We start from the raw sequence: 13,641 nt of genomic DNA, 5'->3' as shown, positions 1-13,641 counted from the left end.
TTAATATAATCATTTGGAGAAAATGCAGGTTTGAAAAACTTGTGAAATAGATTTTATGACTAAAAACCCAAGATACAGAGATTGCATTTACAGAAAGTTGATTTTGATTCATATTTTTGTACTGTTTTCAAAGCTTGTTTTATGTTTGTATGTCATGAGTTCCCTGCATCCATAGTCCTGGATCTATCCCAAAAGTCCTGAACTGTTGAAAGCTTGTAGTAGGTGCTAAACAGCACATCATTTCCTCTTGATGCATGCAGGGTAATCCTAAATCTTATTAGCTCCTTTTGCCAATGCAATTTTCCCCTGTGAGTGTGAGCATTTGACAGTGGTCATACATCACCCAGACACCTGTCCATGCATTACATATTTTATTTATAAAGGATGAGTAAGACTTGAATATTACAATCCTTTAAAAAGTTTAAATTAACTAATCAAATGGAGGGAACTGCACAGGAGATACTATTTACACAGAATAAAACAAAACTAAAAAGAAAGTTCTTACTCCAAAAGAAGCACAATGAAATATACAAGCATATCACTTTCTACCAAAAACAACTGTGTAAACATTAACCTAAATCTCTCCCCATCACTTAATTTATTTTTATTCCCTGAAAATAAATCTAAGTCAGCTCTTTGGCACAGGTTATTAGTGTCTTAGTTACAATACCTCATATGTGTTATAGCCACTTAATGCTGCTCCACCAGCACAAAATGGTCCTACAGTTGGCATAGCCAGTCAAGAGAGGATTAACATATTATAAAGGGTTTTCTGGTGATTTTTGTGCCACCTTTCATGCCTACACCTAGGCCAAGCCAAGGATCAGAGTCACTGTCTCCATAAGGATAAACATGAAGTTCTGGGATTGCAGCTTTGGGGAGTATGTCTATAAATATAACCAGGTGTTTTCAGCATGCACTCTACATTTTAACAGTCCAGGGTGCAAAATACTATACTGCATGATGCATTTTCTAAACATCCTCTTAGATTTCTACATATACTCAGCAAAGAGGCCACCTGACTGCCCGGCTCTTTTGAAGTGCATTAGCAAAAAAGCATTCTGGGAGGGTATTCTGAAATTGGATTTCAGTGCTATATGCATCTCCTGTCTGAATTGTCTTGTGGCCAGATTTGAAGTCTTAAGCCAGTGCAACAAATTCATCTGTAACTGGAAGCACCAGTTCATTTAGCTCAAAATTATTTATCTCAAAGTTTGGTTGCTGTTAATCTTCCCCTTAATCTCTTTGGGACTTTGTCCCAGATACTGAAGTGTTCTGGAATAAATGTCCACATCTCCTTCTTTCGTGAGTCTACTTTCAAAGTGCTCTTTCCTGACCAACCAAACACAGGCACCTTAATTACACCTCCCTTTCCAAAATCCTATATGATAAAATTATTCAGTGTGACACTCACACCATACTTATGGTTGCAACCAGTTCCCATTACATACAAAATATATTTTACACCTCTAGGTATAAAAGCCTTTCTGTATCAATCAGTAGCAATGAATTCCAGAATGTAAAATTTCCCGTAAAATCCAAAATTTGGTCTGATGTCTTGTGCTGACTTCTAGATAAATAAGACTGAAAAAGAACAGTCTACTTCTAAATGTACATTCCCTATTTCTCTAAATTTACATTCCCTAATTGTACAAAACTGTTTCTAAACATCTTAATCTTGAAACATTTTGTGTGCTCTCTGTTTTGACAGAAGAAATGTGATCTCTCTTCTTATCCAGAAATGTTTCCACCATGTGAAGTAGTAAGTCGGTACCTCTTTCCCAGGTATCAGAAATTACTTCTACTGGGTAATTAAATTAGAAGAGTCACTTCCAATGCTTGGCAATATAAACATACATTAGTTGATTAAATATAATTTTAATAAAAATATTTCAAAATTGCTCAGCTGATGGCTACTCAGGAAACATGCTGGAATGTTTCAGCGCACAGAGCCTCTCAAATGCACAAATGCCTTTTTTTTTTTTGGACCGGTGAGAACTCAGTCTTTTGTACTACCCCTTCTCATCAGCCAGTTCAGGAAGCCTGCTCATGTTCTATCAAATATGTCGTCCAGTCAGAAAGAAAAGTGGTCTGTCCTCTTTGGCGTTGGCAGTTTGGAATTCATCCCTCAGTCGGAACTGCCATTCATCTTCTAGTTCCAGCCGGACAACAGTCTGGCGAAGAGAATTGCGGTCTTGGCAAATAACACACAAGGTGGCACCTACATGAATGGTTAAAACAAATAAGTATGAGTGTTTTGTTTTATTCTCTAAATCATCAACGTGGTCCTCTCAATTGTCTTCAGTGGGAGTTCTATACCTGGAAGAGAGAGGAAGGGTGGTTCAGTGCTTAGGGTGCTAGTCTAGGACTTGGGAAACCCAGGTTCAATTCCTTGCTCTATCAGAGACTTCCTGTGTGATCTCAGGCAACTTATTTGGCCTCTCAGTTCCCCATCTTTAAGATGGTGATAACAATACTTCTGTACCTCACAGGGATGTTGTGAGGATAAACACATTAAAGATTGTAAAGTGCTTAGACATTATGATAATGAGATCCATCTAGTACTTCAGATAGATCACGATCAAGCCTTAGGGCTGGTCTTCACTGCAGGGAGAGCAACGCTGCTGCAATCAATGTAGCAGGGATTGATTTAGTGGGTCTAGTGAAGACCCGCTAAATCAATGGCAGAGCGTTCTCTGGTCAACCGTGGTACTCCAGCTCTCTGAGAAGAGTAAGGGAAGTCGACTGAAGAGCATCTCCATCGACACAGTGCAGTGAAGACACTGGGATTAGTCGACCTAAGCTACATCGACGCCAGCTATGTTATTTCCATAGCTGGAGTAGCGTAACTTAGGTCGACTTACCCCCATAGTGAAGACAAGCCTTTACATTTGTGACAGTTCCATGGGCCAGATTTTGATATCCTTATTCACACTAAGAAGTACCTTACTGATTGCAGTAGGACTACAGGGTCCTAATTCAGCAAAGCACCTAAATTTTAAAAGAGATTGAGGAGGCTGGATACTTAAGTATGTGCTTAAATTCTATGTTGAGCAGGAATGGACTTAAGAATGTACTTAAAATTAAAACTAAGCACGAGCTTAAGTTCTTTGCTGAACTGTGGACTACGTTCCTCAGTGTAAGGCTGGAAGAATCTAGACCTATATCAATATGTGCCATTTGAGGCCAAAATCCTAAATAAGCAATCATGGACAATCAGAGTTCAGATACCCTGGGGGGAAAAGGTCTAAACCCCAAAGAATAAGTAACTATCAATAGAATCTATAAAATATTACTGTACTATAGAAGTATATTGAGTAGGATCTCAAACGAAAGCTACTGAAACACTGGTCATGACCTATGTGTAGATGGTGTGTAAACAGTTATATATGTGTGCAGGACATACATTCTAGAATATATTTTGGGGGCAGACATGATAAAAGAAATGTCCTAGACAAAGGAATGTTGTTTTGTGTGTGTCTCCAGTGTCAATTGAGCAAGGTGAGGGCAGAGACAATGAAAGTTATATTTACACACAAGCCAACAGAGGGAAGGGATGTCAGCAGGAAAGGACAAACAGCAGGGGAGAAGAACTTTATCGGGGGATACTCTTCAGAATGATACATTTCAAAGTTTTACTGGATTATAAAATGAAGGAGAGTGAACCCCTTAGTTATCTATCACTTAAGGGAGAAAGGGGACAGAGCCCTCTGATTCTGTGAACATTGGATCTTCCTGCCAGAAGGGCTGGAGATGGAAACTTAACTAACCTTCACTCCTAAAGTTTCCATCTCTAGACCTGTTCCTCCAGGTCAAGATTAAGGCCTTGTCCACGCTGCAGAATTCAGTCTTCAGTAGCCAACCACCATTTCAGTGGCGAAACCACTATACTCCATCACTTCTATCAGTCTAGCATACCCCTGCTTGAAACGGAGTTAAGCTGCACTGTACTGATCTAAATGGTAGTTTATAACAGCTTTGCCCGTCTACAGATCAGCCACAATGCAGCTGCGCCAGGCCACTGATGGCTGCAACTGGGACAAATCCCCGGAGTAGATAAGGCCTACAACACAGTGGCAGCGTAGCATGGGAGATTCTGGCAATACAATTGCTTGTTTGTAGCTAGAGGACATCAGTCTCTAGTGCCATCAGTCTGGAACCTTGAAGACTAAATTGATTCATTTGGTTGTTATTTGTTATTAATTCTAAACAACCCATCCTTTCCCCCCAAGATCTACTGAGTAGAATCTTATGGGTAAGATTTTGAAAATTAGAGGGGCACAACTGCCTATTGCATACATACGAATACCCAATCTGCAAACATGCACTGAGTATTTATGAGTATACATTAGGAAACTCAATGGTATGTACGCACCAGTGCCTGACTAATTTCAAAAATCTATAGAACTGATAATACATGTATGAGGATGTAGGTATTAATCTGCTGTAGTGCTGGATTGGTGTGATCCCAAATGGGGAGAGATGGACCTGGATGATGTACAGGTAATGATGTAATAAATAAAACATTATTTAGTTTCTGCCCAACAGTGGATTTGGCAACCCCAAACCAGACAGACACTGCAATTTGTACTAATTCTGCAACTCACCTTTCAGGAAGTGAAACTTTTTCAAAAAGCTAGCTACAACGAAGGAGTCACAGAGGTAAAGCAGGAGTCCACTAAACATCAAACCAGAGCAACTGATGTTCAGAGAATGAGGTCGGGAACTCACGTAGCAAACTGCAATCTGATTGGAGGAAAGAGGAATCAGAAATTAATTTTCCTCAGACTTCAAAGTAGTGTTGCTTCTTAGGGGTTTGCACAGAGGTGTGAATGTCTGCACCAGTTTAAAGTTTAGCAATCCTTCCTAATTATAGGAATGGTCTTTGTGATCAACCATTTGTGAGCATCCCTACTGCTCCCAAATAAAAATCTCTCCTCTGAAAAAAAAAGTGCTCTATAAAGAGCTAGGTAAACCTGGTAGGATTTACATGCCTCAACAACCCCTTAAAAACAAATCTGAGACATGCCTTGCACATTTGTACACACACACACACACACACACAGCTGTATGGTCCAATACAGCAAACACTTATGGAGGTTCATAATTTTACTCGTGTCAATGGAACCACTTATGTGAGTAAAGTTATGAATGTCCATAAGTGTATACAGGATTGGGTCCTAAGGTGTTCCCTAGAGACTGGAAGATTTTCGCTTTCCAAAACTCTCTGCTCACTCAGACTTCTCAGGCCGGTTAAGAACCTTGGAGATTCACTGAGCTGTTTAAAGGTTTGTTGCTCTCCCCCAATAAAGAAATTTTCCACATAGGACTTTGTGTCCATAGTACTTCAGCTTATCAGAAGTCAGCCAGAAAGGAACTTTATGGACTTAGAGCATTTGGGGGTAGAGCGAGTTGTGAAGTCTGTTACACAGCTGACTCAGGGAGGAAGACAAATTGGCAGGTCTACCAAGTTTTAACTTTATGTAGTTTTCCAGTTGGATGGGAAAGCAAAAACAAACAAATCAAAACACTACCAAAAAACCTGCTAGCATCATTCATACTTGATTTGCATTTGAGTCCGAGCACAAGACTGGGAGCCAGGAACTCCTCAGTTCTAATCTGAGCTCTTGTGTGGAGCATTCACTTCTTGGCTTCAGTTTCCCCATTAATAAATTAGAGCTAACAAAATGTGCACAGTAGCTTACAGGGATGTTCTGAGGACTGGTCAATGTTTGTAAAATGCTTTGTAGGAGGAAAGAGCTATATAAATGGCCAAGTTATTATATGAAGTTGAGGAAACACTTACGGAAAAATTTTTTGGAGGCACTGGTAACTGAGACCTGAATAGAAAGCACAGTCTAAATTACTATAACTATTCCTTACTGCAACTGTAGGATTGTTCTCTGTGTACTTTATTTTTAGTGTGCATAGTCATTCATAGCTTCTAATCATTCGTTTTCTTTTTTGTAACTTACAAATTGATTTTTTAAATATCACAACAATCTATATTATACAGTTCAGAAGCCATGTAACAATCCCAAAGGAATATATCAGAGAACTAGTACAACACTTGGGTTAAATATGGGCTGGCCTAAACTGCAGAGCTACTTGAAGATCATTTTGTTCAGTACCTGTGGTCCTAAGTTAAGGTAACAGTCCACAGATAGCACTGGATGGCTATAATTCTTCAGTGAAAGAGGAAAGAAGCGATGGCTGTGGTACTGGAGATATTTTTCAAGCAGCAGCTGAGCAGGTGCTGCCAAGAAGGTGTGCTTGCTGTCAGGAGCACAGATATACTGAGCAGGTGCGGTTGAGACTGGAGTTTCAGAAACCTACATGGAAAAACATTGTGATATTGATAAATCCTGATCAGCCAAACCCCAATCATCTGAATTTGGGGTTGTACAAAATGCATCTCTGTCCCAAAAATCCAAAATGCATATAGCAACCAAAAACAGGTTATTCAAAACTCCTATTACCCAACGGTTTCAGATATGCATGGAAAATTGGAGTTTAATTATAGTTAAATAGCATTTTGGATTCTGCTTTGACTCCAGAAGTTCTTCCTGAACATGAAATGGTGTAAGGAGGAGTTATTAAGTAATACTTTACAACAGTTCTACATCAAATTCACAGTGAAAGTCTTTCTTGTTTGAATAAAAAAGTATGTGGTTTAAGACATTACACAGGAAGATGACACAGGAAGTGGTCAGGGTACATTTATGCCGTGGGAATTGTGGGTTCCAGGAGTTTCATGCTAAAAAAAAAATAATAATCTAATGGCACACATGTCCCATCTCTGGCAATAGAATGTACACTAACAAACTTCACTCTCTACATTAAAGGTTAAAGACAGCACAAACAAATAACCAACAAGAATGAAAGACAAATAACAGCTTTTACCTTAGACTTAATGTGGAAGGACCTGTGTCCTCCTACTGCAATTTGCTTCTTCATGACACTGAAGCGATTGAACCGACAGATCAGAAGACCGGCACTGTGGGCACGCAGGTTGAAATCAACATCATCGCACATAAATCTAGCAGGAGCGGAAACCACAGCTATTAATAAACATTGCTTGTTACTGAACATTAGCAGACAGTGAGGCAGATTGTACAAGTAGAAAGGAGTATGATCCCACCACAAATAAGGGCAATATAAAGGTTTCCACTGACTTCAAAGGACATGGATTAGGCCCTAGAGGAGACACATAGAGGTACAGGTCTCTGACCATATATTTCTCCTCTGTAACAAGGAGCATGTAACTGTTGAAATTTTCAACATCCCTCTGTAGAAATGCTATCGGTCTACATCAATGAGATCAAGCATTTAAAAGCCACAGAATCACTTCTTCATCCAACAGCATTGCAAAGAGCCACAATTAAGCAATATGGGCCAAATTCATTCATGTTTTAAGATTTCATTGTGTTGGATTTGGCCCATTTCAAATTAGAGATGAAACCGAATGGAAACTATCAATCCTGGTCTGAATTCAGACCAGAGTTAGCACCTCAAGCTTCTAAAATGGGCCACACCCATGTACCCTCATCTTTTGGTAATCTGGATTCTATTCCCGATTGTAAATATACATGTTCTGCAAGAGAACTGGAATGACTTTTAGAAGCATGAGAATCTGATCCAGGATTTGGATCTGTGCTTTTGGATTCACACATCTCTTGTCAGAAGTCAGAAAATCCCTATGTAACAATCATTTTGTAAAACAGAGTTACTACATTCACCAAAACAGCAAAATAAAGATTACAGGAGGACTGGTTCTATTTAGGGCTCAGTGAGTAATCTGCCATTTAAAGCTATCAGTTTTTAAAATTATGGCTCTGTTGACAGATACTCTGCTGATTGATACTCACATGTGTCTTTGCTATCTCTGGTTGACCGTGTCTCTTTTTGATTCAAAATGCCATGTTTTCTCACCACCAATTCATCCTTGGAATGTCACACAATATTGCGCAAGCCTTCACAGAACTACCGTGCAGTCACCAGTGATTAAACACCCACAGGTTAAGTATTGCTAGTGTAAACTGGCATAAAACCTTATTCTTGACATTTTTGCATCACTCTATGCATTAATATTACTTTGTTTTATTGCATTGGTGGGTCCGGTACTATTCAACATTTTAATTAACGACAGATAATGGAGAGCAGATGACATCAAGCTGAGGGAGGTTGAAAGCACTTTGAAAGACAGGATTAGAATTAAAAACAACCTTGACAAATTAGAGAATTGGTCTGAAATCAACAAGATAAATTTCAATAAAGACAAGCATGAAAGTACTAACATTTAGGAAGGAAAAAAATCGAATGCACAACTACAAAATGGGGAAAAACCAGCTAGGTTGTAATACTGTCAAAAAGGATCTGATGGTCATAAATTGAATATGAACCAACAATGTGATGCAGGTGCTAATATCATTTTGGGTGTATTAACAGGAGTGTCTTATGGAAGACAATGGAGATAATTATCCCACTCTACTCAGCACTGGTAAGGCCTCGGAGTACTGTGTCTAATTCTGGGCCCTACACTTAAGGAAAGATGTGGATAAACTGGAGAAAGTCCAGAGGAAAGCAACAAATGATAAATTGTTTAGAGAAGCTGATCTGTGTGGAAAGGTTAAAAACACTAGGCATGTTTAGTCTTGAGAAACAAAGACTGAGGGGAGACCTGATAACAATCTTCAAATATGTTAAGGGCTGTTATAAAGAGGACGGTGACCAATTATTCTCCATGTCCACTGAAGGTAGGACAAGAAGTAATGGGCTTAATCAGCAGCAAGGGAGATTTAGGTTAGATATTAGGGAAAATGTTCTAACTATAAAAGAGTAGTTAAGCTCTGAAATAGGCTTCCAAGGGCGGTTGTGGAATTCCCATCACTGGAGGTTTTTAAGAACCCCTATCAGGGATGAGCTAGGATTACTTGGTCCTGTCTCACTGGGGGGTGGGGGTGGGGCTGGGCCAGATGACTTATTGAGGTCCCTTCCAGCTCTACATTTATTCAATTCTATGATTATTGTTTTCTTAGATTAGCACTCAGCTTTCTATTCAAAAATGGCCTCAAATGGTAATACTGTCTGAAAATGTACTATGCCCCCACAGACTAAACAGCCTGAGAACACAGCTGTATACAGGAGATACATGTGGCTATGTTTTTAGTGCTCTTGAAAAGTGCCAGTGACAGACTTGAAGATTTAAGTCACCTGTTTATCCATAGAATAGTTAAAGCAGAGATGCTTCCCCACAAATATGCCTCAATCTAGATTTAGAAAGATCACTTCTAGAGGTGACAGTCTCTTATCCTATTCAGTCCTGTGCCCCTCTGACAATTAGTGGCAAATGCGGTGGTGGTTTTTGTGATGTGAACACTTGTCCCCTAGGAACCGAGTTCACTATTTCACATGGGATAATGAACAGCTGTCAAGTGGTATCTATAGTGAATGGAGCTTTAAGAACCACAGTGACTACACTTGGCACCTTTAAGGTCTGGAACATTCTGTGTGGCTCAGGTTAAAAAAAATGGGTAGCAGAAGGTGGGTTGGAGATTGAACCCAAAAATGGAGTGGGCTGGATGCAGCTTCTCCCTAAAGGCCCCCCATCAATGTTAGAGGGATTTGTTTTTGTTGTTTTTCTTTCTTATTATTGTTCTCAACCAATTAAAGTTATTGTATTTAATTAAAGAGTATGCCTAGCTTACGTGGAGAGAGATAACAGTCTTTTTTTAGCCACTTCTTACCTGGGCTGGATTGGAACCAGCAACTTAGATGTAAAATTTCTCTCTATTCTATTAGCAGTCTCCTGAGAAATCCAGCTCGAGTGAGTGAGAGCTTAGCGGGAGTGAATGCTGCATGATTTGGTCCTTGCTCTACACTGGAGGCGCCTATGGATTCACTCACCTGTTCTGGTTATACTGGACATTCTGAGTCAGATCCACATTCAGCATGATGAAGTCATGTACATGGCAACAGGAGAATGGTTCCCTGATCTCACCACTATTTGTTTTACTAGACCATTTCCTCATCCCAATCAAGGCGTAGTGAGTGACATTAGGGGTTGCTTCAATGTGTTGCAGAATTTGCTTCAAGGAAACGTTCCTTTCAGTCCATGTATATTCACTACAATAGGTTGGAAAAAAAATGTTTCAGATTCAAAGTGTACAAAAAATAATCAGCATCCAGTTCATATGAGCAGGATCTTACAATAGTTATAAATATGAGCATATTAAACAGGCAGCAGTGATGCTAGACCTACTGCCTCATCTGCAGTTCTAATCACAATCTGAAACTACCTAAAGCTCATTTAGCTTGGGCTGACATTATAGGTTTGAAACTCAGCCTGGATTTCTCAATAAGTTCATTAAGGTTTGTAAATGTTTGACGTTAACCTGACTCTTGCTCCAAGTGATCCTGGGAAGATATGTTTACCACTAGCCCATTACAAAACCACATGGAACTTTTCAGTTTTGATTGAGCCTTGCTTTTGTTTTGGGATTTGACATAAAATCAAACATACAAATTGAAACAGAAAAAAAGATTTCTCCAAATCCCTGCACAGCAAAGCTGCTGAATTTAGCACAGCTCTGGTAATAAATAAAACTGGCCCAATCAAGTACTGTTTTAAAAAGCTAAGAGACTTGTTTTATCATTTGCAAACTGAAATAAAGTAGAAATCACATAGGCTGGGACTATCAAAGGAGCCAAAGAGAGGTACTGTAGGTGGCCAACTCCCCCTGAATTTCCATTAACTCCCTTAGTTCCTTCAAAAATCTTACCCAGAATGCCACCCATGTGCCTCAACTGCTGAGTGAACTTGATGGGGGTAGCAGCAAATGGGACAGACCCGGCAGCAAGACACACTAGGTACCTCCTCCCCCGTGGTAGTCTCTGGCACCCACTGATCAGTCGGGGGGGAAGATGCTGTGTAGCCTACATCCCCCAGCTCCAGCACCATGTAAAGTCTCTTTTGGCTCTGTTCCACCCTACCCAGAGAACTAGGAATGGGAATCCAGCCAGCAGATGCTGTGGATCTAGCCCAAAGATGGGAAAACTATGGCTCATGGGCCACATCTGGCCCGCGGGACCCTTCTGCCCAGCCTGAGCTCCTGGCCCAGGAGGCTAGCCCCCAGCCCCTCCCCCATTGTTCCCCTTCCCTTGCAGCCTCAGCTCACCCCGCCGCTGGTGCAATGCTCTGGGCGGCTGGGCTGCGAGCGCCTGGGGCAGCACAGCTGTAGAGCCGCGGCCTGACCCGGTGCTCTGTGCTGCGCAGTGGTGTGACTGGCTCCAGCTGGGCAGCATGGCTGCCTGTCCTGGTGCTCTAGGGGTGTGGCTATAGCGCAGCCAGCCACCAGTGCTCCAGGCAGCGCAGTAAGGGGGCAGGGAGCAGGAGGCGCTGGATAGAGTGCAGAGGAGTTCAGGGTGGTGGTCAGGGGGCGGGGGTGTGGATGGAGCAGGAGTCCCAGGGGGCGCCGTCAGGGGGAAAGAAGCAGGGGGAGTTAGATAGGGGGTGGGGCCAGGCCACGCCTGGCTGTTTGGGGAGGCACAGCCTCCCGTAACCGGCCCTCCATACAGTTCTGGAAACCGGATGTGGCCCTCAGGCCAAAAAGTTTGCCCACCCTTGATCTAGCCGTTTGGCCATTGGGGGTCAGAGAGGATTTTTTCTCCCATAGGGCTAATTGGCAGAGGACAAGGGAGTTCTTCACCTTCTCAGCATCTTTGAGACACAGTAGGTTAAGTAGTAGGGCTGTCAAGCTATTAAAAAAAGTAATGGTGCGATTAATCGCACTATTAAACAAGAATAGAATACCATTTATTTAAATATTTTTGGATGTTTTCTACATTTTCAAATATACTGATTTCAATTACAACATAGAATACAAAGTGTAAAGTGCTCACTTTATATTTATTTTTGATTTGCAGTGTAAAAAAACAAAAGAAATAGTATTTTTCAGTTCACCTAAAACAAGTACTGTAGTGCAGTCTCTTTATCATGAAAGTTGAACTTCCAAATGTAGAATTATGTACCAAAAAAACTGCATTCAAAAATAAAACAATGTAAAATTTTAGAGCCTGCAGTCCCCTCAGTCCTACTTCTTGTTCAGCCAATCACTCAGGCAAACAGGTTTGTTTACATTTGCAGGAGATAATGCTCCCATTTCTTGCTTACAATGTCATCTGAAAGTGAGAACAGGCATTCTCATGGCACTGCTCTCGCCGGTGTCGCAAGATATTTATATGCCAGATGCGCTAAAAATTCATATGTCCCTTCATGCTTCAACCACCATTCCAGGGGACATGCATTCATGCTGTTGACGGGTTCGGCTCGATAACAATCCAAAGCAGTATGGACTGATGCATGTTCACTTTCATCATCTGAGTCAGATGCCACCAGCAGAAGGTTGATTTTCTTTTTTTGATGGTTCAGGTTCAGGTTCTGTAGTTTCCATAATGGAGTGTTGCTCTTTTAAGACTTCTGAAAGCATGCTCTTCACCTCATCCCTCTTAGATTCAGGAAGGCACTTCAGATTCTTAAACTTTGGGTCAAGTGCTGTAGCTAACTTCAGAAACCTCACATTGGAACCTTCTTTGTATTTTGTCAAATCTGCAGTGAAAGTGTTCTTAAAATGAACATGTGCTGAGTCATCATCCAAGACTGCTATAACATGAAATATATGGCAGAATGCGGATAAAACAGAGCAGGGGACATAATTCTCCCCCAAGGAGTTCAGTCACAAATTTAATTAACACATTATTTTTTTAACAAGCGTCATCAGCATGAAATTGTGGCCGAAGCATGAAGGGGCATACAAATATTTAGCATATCTGGCACCTAAATATCTTGCAATTCTGGTTACAAAAGTGCAATGCAAATGCCTGTTCTCACTTTCTGGTGACACTGTAAATAAGAAGAGGGCAGCATTAAATAAGTCTGAGTGATTGGTGAAAAAGACATAGGACTGAGTGGACTTGTAGGTGCTGAAGTTTTACATTGTTTTGCTTTTGTGTGCAGTTATGTAACAAAAAAAAATCTACATTTGTAAGTTGCACTTTCATGACAGGGATTGCACTACAGCACTTGTATGAGGTGAATTGAAAAATACTATTTCATTTTTACAGTGCAAATATTTGTAATAAAAATATGCACTTTGATTTCAATTACAACACAGAATACAATATATATGAACATGTAGAAAAACATCCAAAATATTTAATAAATTTCAATTGGTATTCTATTAACAATGTGATTAAAACTGCAATTAATTGCAATTAATTTTTTGAGTTAATCACGTGAGTTAACTGCAATTAATCAACAGCCCTATTAAGTAGGAATGTGCTTAGTCCCTAACTGAGGTAATTGGTTACATTGTTAATTTGTCTCAACTTGTGACCAGTTTCCAGTGTGGTTAAAAGGATATAGCGCACGGTTCCCAGAGATAAAAGACCTTGGATTTTCCTGATGGGCCATGGGCTCATGGGGTAGAGGGAGATCATGTAACCCTTGTGGGCGCAGGCCTGACATCTCCACCCTTCTGTGTCCTCTGTTCCCCTCATGGGTGGATGAGGGGGTAGGAATCAGAGAGAGCTGAGTCCTCGGAGGGGATGGTTGAGGAGAGCCTAGCCTCAGTGATGGGTTTT

General features: G+C 40.7%; 1 protein-coding gene across 8 annotated transcripts in view; it reads right to left on the bottom strand.

Moving 5' to 3' along the window:
- Nucleotides 1–251: 251 nt before the first annotated feature.
- The window catches only part of GREB1 (growth regulating estrogen receptor binding 1), a 191,611-nt gene continuing 178,221 nt past the window's right edge, over nt 252–13,641 (bottom strand). For 6 of the 8 annotated variants that reach the window (XM_039529835.1, XM_039529833.1, XM_039529838.1 and 3 more), the window contains 5 exons: nt 9,907–10,125; nt 6,904–7,039; nt 6,132–6,332; nt 4,608–4,746; nt 252–2,221 (listed from right to left, as the gene is read on the bottom strand). In XM_039529835.1, the coding sequence (XP_039385769.1) occupies nt 2,058–2,221; nt 4,608–4,746; nt 6,132–6,332; nt 6,904–7,039; nt 9,907–10,125 (859 nt within the window). In that variant the 3' untranslated portion in view covers nt 252–2,057. Of the gene's footprint in view, nt 2,222–4,607; nt 4,747–5,806; nt 5,841–6,131; nt 6,333–6,903; nt 7,040–9,906; nt 10,126–13,641 lie in introns of all 8 variants that reach the window. The other 2 variants (XR_005596082.1, XM_039529839.1) reach the window with 2 other exon arrangements.

This window comes from Mauremys reevesii, linkage group 3 (genome assembly GCF_016161935.1).
Source record: "Mauremys reevesii isolate NIE-2019 linkage group 3, ASM1616193v1, whole genome shotgun sequence".
In the NCBI taxonomy this organism is placed as follows: Eukaryota; Metazoa; Chordata; order Testudines; family Geoemydidae; genus Mauremys; species Mauremys reevesii.
The sequence above is the reverse complement of the archived record's forward strand: the minus strand, read 5'-3'. Positions and strand labels throughout refer to the sequence as shown.